Raw genomic sequence first — 21,763 nt, 5'->3', positions numbered from 1 at the left:
AATAATGATAGTTTTATTATTATTAAGATTAGAAAGAATTTTGGAGTTGACATCCTTATTTATGCGTGGCGGAGTCGGTGGTATCAAAGACAGCCGTCCCTCACAATAGCCACCAATAGCCGACCGCGCTAGTGTTGTAAGAACCTCGAGTCTTTAAAGTCTTTATTTTGAGACTTGAGTTTATTTTTAAGACTAGGACTCGTTAGTCACATGAATAAGGGAATAATTGAGTCTTCCGAGTCCTTTCGAGTATTTTAAGTTCTTTGAGCTAGACTGAATCATGACATGAACTTGAGTTGGTGTATACTAATAGGCAATAATGAGTGATTTCATATCATCATCCGTATGTTATATCCTAATTGAAAATAAAATAAATCGCACAATACAAATGTAATATCAATAAAATTGCATTAAACGCAAATAATCGAATCAGAAGTATCCATCTAAAGACTGACGATTTTCGTAATCAAAAAGTTAAAACGGTCCAATAAAATAATAAACACACAGTCTTAATTCATAGCTATTTTATTTTCTTCAAACTTTTAATAAGTAAGATTCCAAGACTCGAGTGTCGTATCGTACAACACTAGCCGGCGCGCAGCAAACGAACTTTTAGACAAGTGCCGCACGGTGGATCGAAATGGCATTAAAGTGGACATAGGGATTTTTTCCGGAAAATCGAATTTTAAAAATTGCCAATCGATAGTCCTTTGCTCACTCATCACGACATGTCATATCACATTTTTCTCTAAACCTGATACTTTAGCTTAAAAAAAATAATTTGTGTTTTTTTTGTATGAAACTAGACATAAAGTGCTAATTTTCTCCGAAGACCTGCTAGATCGTGACTTGAAACAACCTAGGTCGGTATAACTGCATTATTTATTAATATTCTAAGCTATTTCCAGCTGCTCCAAACCGCAACTTAGCCTGTTAAACGATTCCGAAAAAAATTAAAAATTGACTCTTCTTGTAATTGTATTTTAGTTCTTTTTTTTAGAAAAAGCTTCGATTACGGTACTAGAAAGTGATTTTATCGTTAGGTGACATTGATATCTATTCTCAAAACCTGTTTAACCCTTTCTTTCCTATCAGCACATGACTTTAAAACAACAATGAAGTTACTCATACCTCGTAAATAACGTGTTTTGCGAATAAGCAGATAATGGTCAGGGGTGGGGGTAAAAAACAGATAAGGATTGTTTATTTTTTTTAAATTTAGTTTGGGCTGTGTAACGTCACCAATAACATTCAACTTTAAATGCGGTTTTTAACATGTAATTACAATGGAAGCTATTGTGAATAATATAGATTTGTTCGTAGTCTTAAGAAATACCTTAAAACCTTTCATGGACAGTGAGGAACTTTATAATCACCTTTAGCAGAAAATGGTACATTTGTCAGAAGAAAACAGTGTTAAGAGCGTTTACGCCGTTTGGCGCAAAAACAGTAAATAATAAAATAAATAAATGATAATAAATATCCTTAGACATTTTACACTGCGCTTCTAGTCCTAAACTAAGCAAAGCTTGTACTATGGGTACTAGACAACGGATATAAACATACTTAAATACTTTTTTTGTTGTAAATACATACTTATTATACATAGAAAACACCCAGTCCAATACAAACAAATATGTTCATGCACACAAATGTTTGTACTGTGCGGGTATCGAACCCGCTACCTCCGGAATAGTAGTCCGTTCCGAACCACTACACCAAACGGCCGACATATTACTTTTGTAACCCGATAAGTACTTTTTTAACCCGTTACAATCATTAACCAGTTACATTACAAATATGTTATAGGCATAAATAATTAGGCAATTTCGTCGTCTAAATAGTTAGTTGAGATAATATTTCGATTAGTATAGTATTAATTTAAGAATTCTATCAAGATAAGTCCTCACAGGTTTTCAAATTTCCACTTTAGCGTCAGTTTACAAGCTGATGATTTTTTTTATAAAAATACTGTGAAAACGATATAACAAACATTTATATCCTATAGCATAGGTCTTTAGGCAAATAGTTAGTTGAGAAAATTCTTAGATTTAAGCATTTTACAATAAGAAATCACAAATTCAAAGAACGTGAAATACCCAAAAATCAAAGTGATTTTTACACCATTATTCTTCTTGATGATGGACAAACTGTCATCTATCTCTTCCCCAATTTTTAAGAAGAAACAGTGATTGGCTTGAATCTCCAATTAACTGGGTCTGGCAACTAGTTTTTGATGAAGACAAAATTGAGGAAAATGTTCTGTTTCTGAGTTAATTTATGTAACGTGTAATTAATCTTTTTTTCTGTTTCTGAGTTAATTTATGTAACGGTTTCTTTGGGATAAAGGAAGTAGTCGAAGCATGTAGTGTAGAAATTGACATGTTTTCTGTAATAGCATCTATATTTGACGTTGTTTTTTCACTAGGTTCAGTAATTGAACCAACATTTTCCTCAATTTTGTCTTCATCAAAAACTAGTTGCCAGACCCAGTTAATTGGAGATTCAAGGCAATCACTGTTTCTTCTTAAAAATTGGGGAAGAGATAGATGACAGGTTGTCCATCGTCCATTAAGATTAGTACAAAAATTCCGGCAAACTTTTTTTAACTTAACACTGTTTTCTTCTGACAAATGTACCATTTTCTGCTAAAGGTGATTATAAAGTTCCTCACTGTCCATGAAAGGTTTTAAGGTATTTCTTAAGACTACGAACAAATCTATATTATTCACAATAGCTTCCATTGTAATTACATGTTAAAAACCGCATTTAAAGTTGAATGTTATTGGTGACGTTACACAGCCCAAACTAAATTTAAAAAAAATAAACAATCCTTATCTGTTTTTTACCCCCACCCCTGACCATTATCTGCTTATTCGCAAAACACGTTATTTACGAGGTATGAGTAACTTCATTGTTGTTTTAAAGTCATGTGCTGATAGGAAAGAAAGGGTTTAACAGGTTTTGAGAATAGATAACAATGTCACCTAACGATAAAATCACTTTCTAGTACCGTAATTGAAGCTTTTTCTAAAAAAAAGAACTAAAATACAATTACAAGAAGAGTCAATTTTTAATTTTTTTCGGAATCGTTTAACAGGCTAAGTTGCGGTTTGGAGCAGCTGGAAATAGCTTAGAATATTAATAAATAATGCAGTTATACCGACCTAGGTTGTTTCAAGTCACGATCTAGCAGGTCTTCGGAGAAAATTAGCACTTTATGTCTCGTTTCATACAAAAAAAACACAAATTATTTTTTTTAAGCTAAAGTATCAGGTTTAGAGAAAAATGTGATATGACATGTCGTGATGAGTGAGCAAAGGACTATCGATTGGCAATTTTTAAAATTCGATTTTCCGGAAAAAATCCCTATGTCCACTTTAATGCCATTTCGATCCACCGTGTGCCGCCGCCTTTAGACACGTGCCGGCGGCCGCCGGCTAGCGCAATGTACACTCACCAAAATAAAATTAAGAAATGCAACAAACTTTTTTTTACTATTCAAATTAAAATTGTGTTTATTGTTAAATCACAGGATAATAAGATAGGTCATAAATAAATACCAAGTTGGAACGGAAATGATTCGGAAATTTTATTTAACTAATTAATTAGGTACCTACCTACCTCATCTACTTTTCTATTGTAATAGAAATGATGACATTAACGATTAATTTAAGAATGGACTTTGATTTAGGATAAATGGAATATCAATACAAACAAATTGAAGAGTTTTATTTGCTTCAATAGTCTAATTTAATGTTTCTAAATAATTGACTAGGCCATTGAATTACCTTCACAAAACAATAAGTTCGATTAATTTTTAATTATTATCTGTTATAGGATATTTTACCATGAAATACACAACACCATAATTTAGATTCGAATCAATTGAAATCGAAAGCAAGCAGATAAAATAATAAACAAATAAGTTTCTTTTTTGTCGTCGACTGTACGCTTATGCCAACTTTTCGACTCTTGCTTTGGCGGCGTCGGCGTCTTTGTGTCAACAAAAGGCGTGCGGCTTGTCGGCATTTGTCGGCGCGTGCGCTTTGATTTAATTCAGTTTTTGATTAGCTTTCTTGTGTGAAGGTGCGTTTTGTAGTGCTCGTGAAGTGAACTATGACGCACAGATGCACAAATGCAAATAAATTTACTAAGACGCGCCTTAAAAATCATGGCCTTTGCTGGTTGATTTTTCGATGGTATCGTGAGTCCGTTTTACTGTGATTAACATAAGATAATAAGGATAGACAACGATATGAGAGTAGGCCTGTAACATTAAAGTGATAGCTCGCCCAATCAGTCGATCAGCTAATCGGCTATCAGCTGTGACGACTGCTGTGAGTTGTTATGACGTGAGTGTAAACAACAAAAAAGTGCAGTGGTAGTGAGCGTTGTGTGTGTTGTGTCTCGTGTTCCTGTGCAGAATGAATACACTACAGCTTTGTTGTGTGAGTAAAAAATACAGCATGTTCCATTATGTAAGACGAAATGAATTTTTATTTTTGTTAGAAAATGTAACTTTGTAAAATCATTATAAAACACATACTCAAATTTGGTGAACTTGTTCAGTGTACCGTATAGATGCCCCCATTAAAAGGAATGTAGCTAGTTTAGAAGGACCCTGTATATCAATCGGTTTTGATGATATATATCAACTATTAAAATTTGTTACTGTATTTGTACTTTTTGACATAAGATTTTTATTTTTTTAGTTGATTTTGCCGTATTTAAAAGAATATTTTATGTTTTTGCTTTATTTGTCTGATTTAAAGTTGTAAAAACATTAAAAACATGTTTATGTAACACATATGCAATAGTATTCATGAATAATACAATAAAATAATACTATGGCTTTCATACAAAATTGATATACAGGGTGTCCCGTAATGTAACGTCAAGCCGAAACTGGGTGTTGAGGCAAGTTGTGCTGGTTATCAGAAAAATATAAAAAAAAATCTATGTGGCATATTTTAAAAATAATAGGCATTTAAAAAAAATCAAAAAATTCTACTCCAGGTGACGGTCCTTTTGCTCGGGTTGCCACAAATCTTCACTTTTTCCAAAATTTTTTTTTGTTATGTAACCCTGAATAATGCTTCTCTAAATTGTTATCAAAATTACAAAACCAGCTGCTCCAGCTTGGATGAAAAAAATACATTATTCCCAAAAAATTTTTCAAAATAAAAATTTTGCCTAGTTTAAACTGACTGTACTGAAAAAAAAATGTACTGCGCGAGTGTGGCAAGTGACGTCATAATTTGGCGCATTTAGTAAGGATTCCAAAATGGTATAACACTTGGTACATCTTTGCTGTAATTGTCGACAACTTTTGTTTTTTTGGAAATAGTCCCGTTTTTAACTTTATCTACCTTGGTTAAAAATTATTATTCTAATGTGCCCAAAATTCAAGTTTCTGTGACTGACTACCGTACAGTCAGTCACAGAAACTTTTGTCACCATGACAGTAATTAGTAGTTGACATACTGTGACAAAAGTCACCCGTGTGCGCGCGCCTTTACTACCTGCTCTGCCTGCACTTGTACTTGGTAACCGGGATAATAAGGATATGAAGTTTCGGTTATGGATACGGTTACGGATATTAGAATAATATTATACCGGTTTCGGTTACGGTCACGGATATGAAATCATTTCAGATTATCCGAAAGTCTCGGATAATTTCGGTTACGGAATTATTAGAATTGCAAAAATGCAGGTATAATACAAATAGCAAGATGCTGCGTGAGCGTGACCCACATAGCTACTTTATGTACCAACTAAGACGACACCTATGTATGATAAAGGTAAAACAGGCTGGCATATTAGATGGTGCCAGCGAATGCCAGACAAGTTGGTAACTAATATTAAGATTTAAGGTACAATTCCAAGACGGGCCGCAGACCGCAAACTGCAAAACTATGAAATCGGCAGCGCGGCATTGCAGCTGCGGCGTGTATACTGCAGATTTCATAGAGTTTTGCAGTTTGGCCTTTATCCGAAACTATTCGTAACTTTTGAATCAGATTCGGTTACGGTTATGGAAATTTTTTTATTTTGGATATCCGATAGTTTCGGTTACGGTTACGGATATCCATAACATCCCTGCTTGGTAAGATGGCCCTCTCCGTCCCGCTCATACCTTTTAAAATGGCTTCTCCACCTCACTTAAGCCAGAAACTTGAATTTTGGGCACATTAGAATAATATTTTTAACCAAGGTAGATAAAGTTAAAAACGGGACTATTTCCAAAAAAACAAAAATTGTCGACAATTACAGCAAGATTTTACAAAGTGTTATACCATTTTGGAATCCTTACTAAATGCGCCAAATTATGACGTCACTTGCCACACTGGCGTAGTACAATTTTTTTTCAGTACAGTCCGTTTAAACTAGGCAAAATTTTTATTTTGATATTTTTTTTTGGGAATAATGTATTTTTTTCATCCAAGTTGGAGCAGCTGGTTTTGTAATTTTGATAACAATTTAGAGAAGCATTATTCAGGGTTATATAACAAAAAAAAAATTCGGAAAAAGTGAAGATTTGTGGCAACACGAGTAAAAGGACCGTCACCTGGAGAAGAATTTTTTTATTTTTTTTAAATGCCTATTATTTTTAAAATATGCCACATAGATTTTTTTTTATATTTTTCTGATAACCAGCACAACTTGCCTCAACACCCAGTTCCGGCTTGACGTTACATTACGGGACACCCTGTATATCAAAGTTGATATACAGTGTGAGTCACGTTAAAGTGTACATATGAAAATAGATGAAACTAGACCTATTTTTATCGACAAAAAATAGGTCAAAAAATTTTTGAGATTTTTTTTAATTTTTATAGAATTTTTTTTCTTCCAATTACTTATTGTAAAGAAAACGTAATAACTTTTAAACTAAGCGGTATATCCTGATAAAATAAAAACAGTAATAATGCTAAATAACAGGCAATACTAAAAAAATACATAAAATACACAAAAAATGCCAACAAATAATAAAAAGTGATACTTTTTGAAAAAAATCTGCTCAAAAATTCGTGTTTTTTTGGTTATTTGATAAATTTCTCCAAAAAAAATGCCCCTATAACAGGTGGTTTTTATTACTTTTTATTATTCTCTATCGTATTATCTTTGTAAAACCAAAAATCGCATGTCTCTATCCCTATCACAACATTTGCTATGAACGTTTGAACAAAGGCCTGTCACCACATTATTCTCCGCTACAGGTAGAGACAATTTTAATTTTAACTAAAATGCTTATTTTACTTCGAAATTTTTTGTTTTTATTTGAAATCTAACTTGTCTTTATCAAAATTACAAATCTAGAGTCATTTTCAGTTTTGTTGATAACGATGCTTTGAATGGCGCGCCCGGAGAGGCTTAGTTCAAACGATCATTGCAAACGTTGTGATAGGGATAGAGACATGCGATTTTTGGTTTTACGAAGGTAATACGATAGAGAATAATACAAAGTAATAAAAACCACCGGTTATAGGGGCATTTTTTGGAGAAATTTATCAAATAACCAAAAAAAACACGAATTTTAAAGCAGATTTTTTTCAAAAAGTATCATTTTTTATTATTTGTTGGCCTTTTTTGTGTATTTTATGTGTTTTTTTAGTATTGCCTGTTATTTAGCATTATTACTGTTTTTATTTTATCAGGATATACCGCTTAGTTTAAATGTTATTACGTTTTCTTTACAATAAGTAATTGGAAGAAAAAAAATTCTATAAAAAATTAAAAAAAAATCTCAAAAATTTTTTGACCTCTTTTTTGTCGATAAAAATAGGTCTAGTTTCATCTATTTTCATATGTACACTTTAACGTGACTCACACTGTATATCATAAATATCCGATATTTTGATATTTATAATAAATATCGGATATTTTCGAACCCTGCTTATTATTATTCTGTGGTATATGTAACGTGTGTCCGCTAGAGGGCGCCACATTAGATTTTGTGGAAGCCCATATAGCCTATAACCAGCAGACAATTAAGTTGTATTAATACATTTGTCGAATTCTGATAAGAAGTTTAGAAGTTACGAGGGAACAGATGAACATACATACATACATAAAGCCTGGCAAAATCATAACCCTCCTTTTGCTTTCCCGTAGTCGGGTAAAAATACTTTTATTGACATAAAAGTTTTATGTCAATAAAATGATAAAACACAACAAGGAACTAAAACAATTACTGAGCCACTGTGCCACTAGGCTCCCCCGCTCAGCCCTTAAAAGCATGTGAAGATAAATGCTGAGCAAATAGACAAGTTCCAGAGCTTCACGATTAACTAGTGAAAAAATAGGTAGGCTTGAATGCTCTCCAAATTATCAAATATATATATGGATGTATCTCGGCACCAAAACGGGCTTCAATCACCTCTTCAAAAAGGTTAACCAGCATAAACACCAAAATTATACGTATCAAATCTTGACACAGTGCCAACTAAATAATAAAAAAACAACCTTGCCCTAACCAACTTTAATGATACTATCACTGGACAGCCTCAGATTTATTCATCTATGCTGACGCCATTATGCAAAATTAATGACATTATTGATTTCTACAACCCAAACCATCGAACATCCCATTATGAAGGAAAATTAACATTATAAACACAGGTTGAATATCGAGTTATATAACAACAACTGCAATCAGAGCTGGTCGAGATTATAAGGAATCATTGCCAGGAAGAAACCTTTGATTATTTACAAAGCTGCTTATCTGGCGGAAGACAATAGTTGTTACGATCGGTACAAATCCTGAGACACCTTTTGGTAATGCCCAATCAATGAAAAACGTAGAAAGAATTGTAAGTTTAAATAAAACAGCATAATAAACGCTCAATGGAAAACCACTGTAAATAACAACGGACTAAACATATTAACAAATTCTTCCGATTACACACTGCTATTGTTTAATTTACCCAATTTAGTAGCCGTTATGCACGTTTATTATTAGTGCAAAAGAAAGAAAGATACAGAAAAATAAATAGATGATGGATGAAAATCAAAGCAAACAAAAGCAAAAGAGAAAAAGAATAAAGTTGAAGATGAATGAACGAACAATGAAATGAATGAACGAACATCACCTGTCAGTGTCTATTTTTTTTATTAAGTTTTACGGCTCTGGGCACAAGCCTTTTTTAGCCAGTCTGATAGGGCTCGCAAAATATTATCGATTTTCAAATCGATTAACGCCGGAATCCGCCCGCCGGATATGAAACGCCAATATGTAAGTACGGCAATATTATGTTTAAATAAAACTTTTTTTTAATCAGCCTTGCTTTATTTGTATGTATTCCATTATCACAATATAAGGACACATCACTTGTAATTTATCAATCAACAAAAAGGTACTTTGCATAGTGATCAAAAAGCTTGACACAACAATACCTACAACCATACTACCGTAAAACTACTTCTAGGCTTAATGGTCAAGAAGTATTGAGAAAAAATCAGTAGTAAGATGCATGAGAGTTCCGACGCCCTTTCGGCGACGATGGTCGTTGTGGCCCGAAGAAACCTCTTGACGTAGTACTGGTCCTCTCTTTGGGTCCACTGTAAAAAATGATTACAAAATCAAAATCAAATAATTATGAGTAAGTAAGTAATCAAAATCAATATGTACCTAGTTACCTACCTGGTGTCATGGTGCAAACTCGGTCTGGTCCCTGTACTAGTTCTGGAGTGAACATCTTTGATGCTTGATTTTTCTTTTGGAGTCATGCTAAAATAATGAAAAAAAAAAAGGTCAAGAATTATAAGCAAAACAACATTTTCGATACTTTAATGATGTGGCCAAAAGGTTGACAACACAACCTTATTCCAAGACGTGTTGCGAACTTTTGGGCTACTTTGGGTGTCACGAACTATGACGCTGACTGTACAGTAGAAATTAATACTTGCGCACCTGATTTTTTCTTGAACCAGACCACTAAGCTTCTCCGAATGTAAAGAGTCACGAAGTCTTCTTTGGAACTGAAAACGTATAATAAAGCAAAGTCGTCAGTCAAATCCATTCATTTATCTAGCTGTATCTACTTCCAAGATCTAGGTGCTTTTATTTTGCGATATTAAAAGGCGCACCCGGTTCGAGTAGTACGAATAAGTCGGACTTTAGTACGGCCTATGTCATAGACAGCGACGACGATCCGAGACCGCTGATAGAAATTCAGGTCGTAAACCGAACGGGGGTGGCGATTATTGACACGGGGGCCACACACTCTATCGCAAGCCCCGTGCTGTATAATATTTTACGTGAGGCAGGTGTTACATTTAGGGAGTCCAAACGTATCGTAGAGCTTGCAAATGGATCGCAACACCTACAGACGACGCTCGAAGGCGAGGTCAATGTCGCCTTGAAAGGTCGTATAATACCTACCGTGTTCTTGGTGCTACCACACGCGCGAACAAGAACCCTATTAGGTAGAGATTTTATTACCAAAGCTGGTATCCTGCTGGACTTACCGCAGAGCAGCTGGTGTTTCAACGATGGGCCGCGACGTTGGCATCCGTTCATCACCAGCTTTGAATTATCTACCACCGGCAAGGCAGAGCTGATGAAGGTAGAAGCAGCAGACCGGGTACTCCAGGGGAAGGTAAGGCCTAAGGGCGTATCAAGACCGACGATGCAGCTGAGTACCTGTATAGTGCACGGAGCCCGCGGCACTCAACGTGTTAACGGTCGGAGCGACCGGAAACCCCCTACGATATCGCCTCCCGATGGTTATTGCCCCGGGGCAGGTTCAATGCAGGGGGAGGCTCCCGGAAAACCACTACATCCATGTTGTGCCGACGTTGATTTAGCTTCTTTTAGTAAGAACCAAATCGAGTACCCAGAGTCACGTGACATGCTGCCATCCGACGTTCCGTCTAGGGGGAGGAGAGGGCCCTACAAGGGGTTCCATAATGTAATTGACGTCATCAACCCCGCTGACGAAGTACGTCATATTCATTCCGCGCGCTATTATACCGCTGGCGATTTATATCGAAGAAAACGATTTCGTCATGTTAGGGAGGCCGCGAGTACTGCATACTGGCCGGAGGAACACGCAGGAGGGTATCGCGTCCCACAGCTGACCCCGTCCGTAGGCGATGGACCGCCGAAACGGCTCAGTCAGAGGCATAGGCGTAGTAGACCCAAGGTATCATTTGCTGACCTTGACGCGAGGGCGCTATGTCTTGGTCAGAGGGGGAGGTTGTAACGCGACCTCTGTGGATAATGCTCGTATTCGAGTTTGGCGGGCTTTATTTTACAACTCACGGGCTCGCGCGCTCTGCCGGCGCGCTCTCACCATTCCAACGGTCGCCGGCGTCTTTTCTAAAATCGACCTTATTGCCAGTCCGCCCATGGCCGCGACGCGCGCTATTTTACTCTCCCAATATTTTGGTGTTTAGATATTGTTCTGACTGATATTACCCAAGTTTTATGTACATTTCGTTGTGTTAAATTGACAATATACTTGTTGATGATTGAATTGTGCCTACGAACTTATTTCACGACCCCGAGACCAACTTAACAAGTATTACACAAATCTTTTAACTGAGTGAGATTGTCAGTGATTCGACTGACTGAATTATGGACAGACCTGCCCAAAATATCGATAGGTGCTCTAAGTGGAATAATAGGCCAGGTGCTACCCGTGCAGGTGCTATTTGGGTGGGTTCTCAAAGTTGAATATTACGCCAACTTACACAACTCACGAAGGCGAGTGAGCTTTACTTACTTGTGTTGTGTTGTGTGTCACGACACGAGTGTGAACGTGCCTACCTACATATACAGGGTGTTAGGTAAATGGGTATATGAGCCGACACTAGCCCATGTTAACATGGTCATATAAATGGTATGGTGAAGTCAGAAAATTCATATCTTCATTTTAATTATTTTAATTTTTATACAAGTAAGATTTTGTAAAAAAAGTGTATGAAAATTAAAAAAAAATAATTATGATATCAAAAATTGATATCTTCATTTTAATTATTTTAATTTTTATACAAGTAAGATTTTGTAAAAAAAATTGTATGAAAATTAAAAAAAAATAATTATGATATCAAATTTCTGACTTCACCATACCATTTAAATTATATGACCATGTTAACATGGGCTAGTGTCGGCTCATATACCCATTTACCTAACACCCTGTAGATAACGATAGTGTAATGTCTTTCAAAACTTATGAAAAACGAACAGTAGCGAGCTACCACACATGTAAAGGTCACTCGCCTTCGGGAATTTCAACAACTATAAATAGTTTAAGCCACCTTTATGCTATTCAGCATGTCTCCCTGAGTGGCCAGTGGGCGCTCGTCGGAGCGGACGCTAGGCGCTCGCTTCGGCGCAGGGGCGTCCCGCCGCGCCCCCAGCGATGCGGCACCCACCGAAGCCGCGCCGATTGAGCCGTCCCGACCCGTCACCACTGAAATGTGGACATTCCAACCATGAACCTACGTAGAAAAAGACGTTCTATCACAGATAATATGGATTAGTGCGTTCTATACGCCTAGGATTCATACAATGGTGCTACTAGTAAAATCTGTTATGGTAAAATATTATGTACTTAGTAGTAAATATGTATGTAGGAATATACTAGGTTTACGTGTACTTTTCTGTTCTATCAATTTAAAGATAAATTATTTCTGTTTATTATTATGTAGATGCCATGAAAAAAATACCTTAAAAACCAAGTATACCAACTCCATTATCTTTTATTATACTGCATGATAAAGTTAGAACCTTCAATGCTGTATTCATACTATACTTTTGCTACTATGCAATGCAAGGTCATTATAATATTTAGAATGAAAAATAAAATTATCGTATGAACAAAACATGTTTTATTTTTCTCATCTACAACTAAATCACATTATCCCATCGTCCCAAATGACAATGATTACTAACACATTACCGGCATGGTATAATAAATTTGATAAATAAAAGTATGCACTTAGCTTGCACTTTAAAAATATTAAATTACACATTTTTCTATTGAACAAACTCATGAAATAGTTTTATACAGAAAATAAAATCATATCTCTAAAATTACATTTATGCAATGCAATTATTTGATCTGTTTTATATTTTAAAAAATATAATATGCTATGACTTTTATAGGTAGGTAGGTAGGTTTGTAATCAAAATTTGTTCTTCTCACTCACTAAATAAATATTAAATCAATCTCTTAGTTAGTTTTAGTAAAGGTTTATGATAACTTCAACAGATATCTTAAGAATGCAGTTTTGATGTAACATTAAGCTTTAAAATAATATAATTTAACATTTATCACTTTTTTTGATAGTGTGCTTTAACCCCCACTAAGAGAAGTGCTGATTTTAAACCACAAGCTATGAACCACAATATTATTCATAGCAATTAGATTTTCAATATACATTATTCATTCATAAAGGTCTGTAAATATTTTATGTTTTAACACTCTCTTCATTAACTAAAACCTTCTTACTGTCACCACTCTCTAATTTATTGGTAGCTTCATGTTCATCCAACTTTTTTCTGGACGTAGCTGGCCCAGCAAAGATTGCTGGGGATGTCTTGCTTTTTGGTATGTAAACCTCAAACGTTTTAAAGTACTTCAACACACTATGCACATCGACTTCTTTCAATTTATACTCTAAGGCTATTTTGGAAGGAGTAGCTTCTTTGGGATTCATTTGATGCGCCCCTATAAAGTCTATTGCGTGTCTGAGAGTTGTTTTCCCGTAAGAAACGCGTTCTGGCTCTTTAAAACCCAATTCATAATCTTCTAAAAGTTCGCGGTTCTGAGGCAGAGGCCTATCAGTGCTCTGGCGTTGCCGCTCTCGCGTAATGTCATCTTCAGGCCTCCCGTGAGAGGTTACATAAACATCCTTAAGTCTATCATCAAGTCCTGGGTCTTTCTTATCCAGCTTCTCGTCAATATCAGGAACCGCTTCAAGAGTCCTTTTCAAATCCGCGATATTTTGGGGATAGGTGGGCGCCGGGTCAGGCTTTTCTTTAGAAATAACACGATGAGCACGGTTTTCAATGTTGAAAGATCTGATCGGTCTCAAAGCTCTGGTCACTAAAGCACCCATCTTAGGTGGCGTTAGCACAACTGAGTTTACGTTTTATATTTTTTATTGAAATTCATCATCTATTTTCACTCAAAAAATATTTCATTTTAAATTTCACGAAGCTAGGTTAGAATTTCATAGTGACAGATGCCAAAATGACATTCGAATTTTGAAAAACAAAATTGCACTTGCTTGCTTACCAGAGTAAAAAAATGTGTCATAGAAAAAAGGACAAAACTCTCCTACTGTAAGTAAAGGTAAGTACACACAATGCGTAGTAATGGTAAGTAGCCGCACTGAAAGTACTGCAACTGGTATTGGCATGGAATGCATGGATGGCCGTCTGGTTTAATCACGAATCCAAAATCTGATGCTGTTGCGGCTTCAAATGCATAAAATCACAACCGGTTGCCTAAAAAACTGGAAAACCGCTAGCCGGGCGGTTAGACGTTCCCGCGATTAACCGCTGGCACGCAAAGAGGCGCTTAAGTGTTATGTTAGTATGATGTTGTCGGGTGAACTAGATCGGGTCATATGTAAAACACAAATAAAATGAAAAAACTTACATTTAAGTCTAGATAATACTTCTTTTAAGGCAGTTTTTGAAGCATCTTTAGCCAAAAACTTTCCAGCACAAGATGGAGTATTCGTCGCTCGAGTTTGCTCTGTCACCATTCTGAGTTGTGGAGGGCTCGGGCTGCGACCCAGGCGACGGCGATGCTGTGGTTGTGTTGAACCTCGGGACGCTATAAAATTAAATGCAAAATTCACTACACATAAACAACCAGCTGCAGCAGGAAAAGTTCTTGGGAAAATCCCTGTCAAAAAGTTTGTTCACAACGTTCCTCTATACAAAAAATATGTTCATTTATTTTAAATATTTTCTTGTTTAATGATACCTATTAAACTTTCTAATTACTAGAAAAGAAAGAAAATTAATAATCTTCATTTACTGAGTTGCTAGCTAAAGTATCATACTTTCCATAATTGATAAAAAGATTAAAACATTGCAGAAATAAAAAGGCTCAAGTGGTACGAAACGTTTTTTTGACATTTATCTCGTATCTTTTGCTGTGCTAGCACTATATTAATTTCGTAAAAGTTTGTGCGCTTTTCAATCTTTAGCAATGACTTTATCAGAATATACACAATTGAAGCAGCAACTAGTTTTTTATGTCGGTGGTAGTGAACGGCACAGTCAACTGCTAAGTACTTTGAAGGAGCACTTTCGAGACGACATCAATTCGCCCAGAAGATATGAAAAGATAGTATCCATTGGTCAGTTATTGCGTGTTTTGGAGATAAGAGACGTTCTATCAGAGAACAACGTCGGCCCACTGAAAGAAATTGCACGTAGGATTCCAAACGGCAATGATTTGCTACAAAAAATTAATGAGTATGAGTTGAATCGCGTCCCAACTGAGTTTGTTAACTTGTATGGTAAGAATCAATTTCTTTAAATTTTCCTTTTTTTTTTTAATCAGAATCCTCTCTTTCTATTGTGTGAACTGTAAAGATCAAAACCCTTTTATGATCTACTTTGGACTTGTAATTCATGAAAATATCTCTTAAGGAAAGTTAAATATTATATGCTTGAGAGATTTTTGCCAGTAAGTAAATGTAGAGATTGTAATGTAGGTACCTAAAGATGTTATCTGAATTATAAATTATTGCAATTTGTTTTAGCGTCTGAAAATATACATAGCACACCACATCGACCCGCGGAAAGTTTCGTCACCAGTAACCCGAATACAGCTATGAGTGAAGCCAAGAAGCAACGTATCATTGATACAGTCATTGACAACATTGGCACATACTGGCGTGATCTGGCAAGGAGTTTGGATATCAAAGAAAAGATTATCGACAAACTCAACGAGAGCAACAAGCCATTGCATTTAAGAGCCAAAACAATAATGGATATGTACCAAAAAATTGCAGACAGTCAAAATTGGTTTTTTGAACTATGTGATGCTTTAGAAACTTGTAGAAGGAGAGACTTGGTAAAAAAACTCAAGAAAATTGCTACAATGAACATATGATTTTATTGACTAGTTCCTGGTTCCACAGGGTACGCCAGAATTAATTTGATAAGATAAAAATATTGCACTAAAAATTCTAGCATTATTTTTTATTACTTAGTTTTTCTGCCAGCGCACTAGTTTGACTTTTTATAGTCTGTCTCAAATTAGACAAAAAATTTATTTTCATTTTTCATGACTTTTTTATTTATTCCATCAATGTTTATATGCCATTTACCAAAATAATTATAAAATTGTGATCACAGTATTTGACAAAATATAAATATAGACTAAGAAATATTTTTTGTTATTTGAAAACTTAATAATTTCTAATCATTAGCTAAGGTTGCCAGATGTTGGGGATAGGCGGAAATCTCTCCCGCGTTTTTGCATGTCCTCGCGACCCTCGAGAAAGTAGAAAACTCCCGAAAATCCACTTCATGTTTGTGAAACAAAACACTTCATGTTTCTCCCGACCTACTTAAGTCCCAGAATCCCGAAAAAAAAATTCTCCCGAGATTATGGTAACTTAACCTGGCAACCCTTTCTTTTAACTTTAGCAATTAATAAATTAAATTAATTAATAAAAGCAATAAAAATTGTAGAGATATTTCAACTATCCTATCCAGAAACATGACAATGACTGGACTAACCTGTGCTAAAACTGGAAGGCGTAATGTGGGCCATATTCCCAATAGTGGAGTGCTCGCCTCCGTACTGCGACACCCGAGAGTAGTGAGGGGTGACCGTGACGGAGGAGTTCAGATGCCTGTCCCGGTCATCTCTGTTCATGGAGCTCCTCATCAGGAAATTCTGAATAGAATTTATTAAATTATTAGAAATCTTATATAATTATTACCGCTACTCAACGCTAGATGGCGCTAAATGAATATTCTCAAAGATTTGGATGCCAGCGTTGCCAGACGTCCCGATTTTGGCGGGACGTCCCGATTTTTAAATCAAATTTAAATGTCCCGCGCGGGACAGGCTCGGTCCCGCTTTTCGGAGAGAGACACTCACTTCACCAGACTATTGTTTGAAACGCCATATTATTCTAAAGAATAAAACTTGTTTAATTTCGATTTTTCTTTTTTTTATTCTAAAGACGAATTTAACGATAGAGTAAATCTGATTTAAAATATTATTTTTTTGTTAAAATACATTTTCTATATCTACTTTTGCTATCTATTGTCACGTAAACGTAATTTTAAGTCAAATAAAAAGATAAATATGTATTTGAAAACCTTTGATTATATACGTTTTTTTACTATGTCCCGCTTCTGACGGAAGAGTCCCGCTATTTTCACTCAAAAAGTACCAAAGTCCCGACTTGGCGAAAAAAAAAACTGGCAACGCTGGAAGACATTGAGCAATAAAATAAATATCCACGATCAAAATATTGAGATCTTTTAGGACAGCAAAGAAAACTAAGTATTTCTAAATAATATCAGCAAAACGCTAATAAATAAAAATTCGTTTATGTAAAAAAAAATGTATTTACCCTCGCATCGTTGATCGTTTTTATAACAGGACCCTGTGAGGTTCGAAATGTTGGAAGTGGTGTTTGATAGCCGGCGATACTTCTCACTGTGGAGTCCTAAAAAAAACGACATTGGTACATAAATAATTACATAATAAATTATTATTTAAATTAAGGAACGATTTGAAGGCTCGTGCGCTCGTTAGCCCAACGATTATTTTAGGTAGCCTTACATTAGATTTGGCGCTATTCCGCTGCGTCCTGGCGGTGCTTCCCCGCGAAGGAGGCGAGGACGGCCGGGGTTCCCCGCTGCCACTGCCACGCCGCGTGATGTTGTTTTGATCACTAGAAAAAACATTTACCCCCTTAATAATAAAACTTACACGCTCGTTAAACAGTGTTTTAAAGTGACGTTTAGTATGGGAATGTCATTAATTTTAAAACAGTGTTCAACAACTGTGTAACTTTTTATTAGTAAGGGGGTTAGCAAGTAGTAGGTGTGTTTATTTGGGAAAAATTGTTATACATACTATACAGGGTGTCTCAAAATTAGCACGTCACACTGACACCGAAGGTAAATGAGCCTAAGACCTCTGCATCCAGTGTGTAGTAATAATTTTGGGATCTGTTTAATCCTCAGTTTATTCCAAATTATTGGTTTTAACTCTGCCACCCAAACAATGTTTATTAAAACAAAAAAATGCCACTCCTAAAGGCATTGAGAAGAAAAAAGTTAATAATACACAATGAGACGGCGTTATTACAGGCTCTAAGATTAAAGAAAAAGATGAAAATTAGTAATAATATTGACTGACCTTTTGTAATTGATCTTTTGACTGATGTTAGTCTTGGGTGTTCTCACGCGCCACTCACTGGGTTCCTTTTCGGGCGCCTTACTAAAAGCTATAATCGAAAATTATTTACATTATTATTAATTACTATGGATGTTTTCTAAAGTTTCAGAGATGCATAATAATGATGATTATGTCAACACTATGCCCTTCAATGTCGCTCTAAACAAAATAGGAGCCATAATAATTTTGTACTACTTTACATACAATTTTAAATTCACATGAGTAAAAAGTACCTATAGTAATCTTCAATATAACTTACCTTATCTAAGAAAAAACAACACTTATTTGCTCGACACGTATTTGGTGCCAACTTTGCGCAACGCACCGCCAATACCCAGATGCTATCATTGCAACTCTCAATACAGGGACGGCAGCAGAAGTACTTTTTCCAAAAGGACAATTTATTTTCTCTTATGTTGTCATTAGGATCGTGTTCTTCCGAGAGTGTTGTATTTTTTATCACGCATCCTTTCAGTTGAGTCATAGGAGTCCGAGTTGGCTCAGTCAGATCGCAAGACGTTATGAAAACCTCGTCATCTTCATCCGTTCTCTCTGTGTGAGGAACGAAACATTCCATCAGTCACCCAACGAGTGATAAAATATTTAAAATAACACTGTTTAAATTTTTTCTTTGATCTTTAAACCGGTATTGGCAATGCGTTGCGTAAAGCTGCAAAAAATATAACACAAACAGTGTTATTTTAAATTATGAATACAGATGTTTGAATTTTCCTGACACACTTGTAAAATAACACTGTTTGGTAACGCTACTCAAAATTACTAAATACCTAATTCACTTTCTGCTTATGATGACAAATTAATGTATGGGCTGAAATCGATTAACTGCTTCATGACGTAAAATGGCGTGCAACCTAGGCTAACAGGATGAGGGAATAGTCGCTATTCTACCACAGGCATTTTTACCTTCTCTGACTCTCGAAGCCTGCGCTCTAATCGGAGGAGTGATATCCGACCGCGTCTGCCGATGCATCGGAGGCGGGGGCGACGGAGACTTGCTGAAGACCACAGGCCGCTGCTTGATAGCCTTCTCAGCGATCGAGTACACCCCGAATTCGTGTGTGGGTATCTTCTCCGTGTCTTGATACGTGCGCTTTCTGTCATAACGGAGCATTTAGAACACACACGGCTATTTTCAATTTTGTCTAGTCTACAAATCAGTTATAGGCTAGGCTGGTTACAAATTGCATAAAATCTATCTATTAATTACAAAATCATCACCTGTTTACCTATAAACATTTCCTTGCTTGATCAACCACGGCTCTAACTGTTCCAGCCAACCCTGATAAAACATAATTTCAACTAAGCACATAACACAATCAAAATTTCAAATACAATATTTAATTTGAGGGTCCAGAAACGAGGAAAACTAAACTAGTGCACGAAAATGTAATTTGAATACCTGTTGATGGCCAATGACAGAACCAGGCCTGCAGATTCTCATCCATCCTATAGCTTCGTGAGAGGTCATACGGTAGTGCTTGATCAGATAGCAACCGATCAGTGAGCCAGTGCGCCCTAGACCTGCCTAAACAAATTATTCATCAGTATTTTTCAATGTTTAACTGGATATTTACCATTTAATCTAAATGACTGAGAAAAAAATATACTTTTAGCTGTGGCATACGCAATGAAAATAGTAAATTCATAACCTTGCAATGAACAGCAATAGCGCAATCGGATTCTTCGCTGATTTGCAGAAATTTGAAGAGAATATTTCGAGGTGGACATGACCCGTCGGGGAAAAATAAGTCGTAGTGAGTTATGCCGGCGTTATTAAATCTGTAATGTTTTCGTTTCATGTAAGCTACATTCATATTACATTTGTTTTAAATTAAATACAAATTATTGGTAAAACTATACTCACACATTGCCATCGTAAAGCCTTTTGTTTAATCTAATAACAATTTTTACATCGTTTTCCAGAAAATAGTCTATGTACATTTCTGGCGGATGGTATAAAGATACGCTGCAATCCACTGGCCCAATAAAAGCCAGAAACTTTGCTAAAAAATGATCATTTTGAATGTAAGTACTTACATAATTATAAAATAAAATTCCCAGATCCGCTGTAGAAAGTATTAAAAAAATTAAAGAGAATCTTTATTTTACCAGGAACAATCCAATTCAAATCGCCACCCTGTATTTTGTCAAGTCTATCATATTCTTCGTAGTTGAAATCTTGGAAATTGAAGAAACCCAAATCTCTTGCTTTTTTAATAGCGTTGAGACAATCGATCAGAGATATTGTGTATGCAGAATCACCTTGTGTTGCATCTTGAAAAGGTCTAAATAAAAAGAAACAGGGTCAGCTTGAATTACAATTTTGTGACCAAAACTGGATAAATATATTTATCCAGTTATAGGTAACTAGGTTCAAGCTTGATAGCTGAAGACTATATACGGGCTTCACACTTGCCGTAGGTACTTTTATTTAAAAAAGTTACACTAAACGCTTTTTTACCCATTTAAAATGAGTTTACTACGAATTCTCGCACCGCTTCAGCGCCATCTAGCGGGGAGTAGTATTAAAAGAGAATCGATTAATTACGTTACATTTAAAACAAATCTACAGATAAGAAGTACAGAACTTAGGAAGTGAATCTAAGTGAATATACATACCGATAACTCTGCCCATGAACCAGAAGAGGCTTCAGTGCGTCTCTTGGTGATAAACTTAAATACAAAACACCATAACATCCTAATACGAAAGCTGCGTTCGCCTTTTTCTTCGGATCTATCGATGTGTAATGAACTATTGCTTGCTTATTCAAATGCTGCTTTAATTTTTCATTCAATATCCTACAGTATTTATAAACGCAACCCAAGTTTAGTGGCCCAAAATCAGAATAATAGTTCTCGTATATTAAATCGTTGTCTATACAAAAATAATGTGTATCTGCAGTACTTTTGAGGGTCTTCCCTTGTCGTACTGTCGCAAAATATAACACGTTTTTAATATATTCTGCCATAAACAGAATATCAGGGCTGCGCGTCATGGCTGCACCAAAAATGGTAAGTATAAACTTATTCGATAGCACATTTTATAACTAAAAAACACAGTCTGAATAAAATAACTAAGCACTATGATTTCTTCACACAAACATATTTCTAAATAAAATTTACAAAAATAAAATATATCTCAAAATCAAAATGACACTGTCGTTATCTCTCTTTTGTTTTAAAATTACCGCCGCATTGACTGTTAAGATGGCCTAACTTGATTTATTTTTGCAAAGACTCCTTGTATGTTTTAATTCAATATTTATTGTGAAATAACAGAAAATATTTTTAAATAAAGGAAATGCTAAATCTAATATATAATTTGCTTGTTAACTAGT

General features: G+C 35.6%; 3 protein-coding genes across 6 annotated transcripts; 1 reads left to right on the top strand and 2 right to left on the bottom strand.

Annotated features, from left to right (window-relative positions):
* Positions 1–9,270: 9,270 nt before the first annotated feature.
* Positions 9,271–21,581, bottom strand: LOC135082884 (dual specificity protein phosphatase CDC14A-like). Of its 4 annotated transcripts, XM_063977643.1 has the most exons (16): positions 21,045–21,581; positions 20,535–20,710; positions 20,290–20,428; positions 20,075–20,204; positions 19,825–19,950; positions 19,652–19,704; positions 19,329–19,519; positions 18,366–18,453; positions 17,784–17,895; positions 17,572–17,667; positions 16,724–16,883; positions 14,619–14,798; positions 12,268–12,422; positions 9,917–9,984; positions 9,647–9,733; positions 9,271–9,564 (listed from the first exon to the last, which is right to left on the bottom strand). In XM_063977643.1, exons 1-16 carry the CDS (start codon positions 21,419–21,421, stop codon positions 9,462–9,464), a joined length of 2,241 nt encoding a protein of 746 aa, XP_063833713.1. In that variant the 5' UTR covers positions 21,422–21,581; the 3' UTR covers positions 9,271–9,461. The 4 variants fall into 4 exon arrangements, with proteins under 4 accessions (XP_063833713.1, XP_063833716.1, XP_063833714.1 ...); XM_063977644.1 differs by lacking the exon at positions 9,917–9,984 and having other exon boundaries at positions 9,476–9,564; XM_063977645.1 differs by lacking the exons at positions 9,271–9,564; positions 12,268–12,422.
* LOC135082894 (protein NDUFAF4 homolog) lies at positions 12,826–14,218 on the bottom strand. The gene has a single exon (XM_063977659.1). It carries the CDS (start codon positions 14,071–14,073, stop codon positions 13,423–13,425), a length of 651 nt encoding a protein of 216 aa, XP_063833729.1. The 5' UTR covers positions 14,074–14,218; the 3' UTR covers positions 12,826–13,422.
* Positions 15,094–16,264, top strand: LOC135082893 (uncharacterized). Its single transcript, XM_063977658.1, has 2 exons — positions 15,094–15,492; positions 15,739–16,264. Exons 1-2 carry the CDS (start codon positions 15,180–15,182, stop codon positions 16,089–16,091), a joined length of 666 nt encoding a protein of 221 aa, XP_063833728.1. The 5' UTR covers positions 15,094–15,179; the 3' UTR covers positions 16,092–16,264.
* Positions 21,582–21,763: the final 182 nt, after the last annotated feature.

This window comes from Ostrinia nubilalis, chromosome 22, assembly GCF_963855985.1.
Source record: "Ostrinia nubilalis chromosome 22, ilOstNubi1.1, whole genome shotgun sequence".
Classification (NCBI taxonomy): domain Eukaryota; kingdom Metazoa; phylum Arthropoda; class Insecta; order Lepidoptera; family Crambidae; genus Ostrinia; species Ostrinia nubilalis.
Note: the sequence above shows the minus strand (reverse complement) of the source record. Positions and strands in the feature narration are given on the sequence as shown.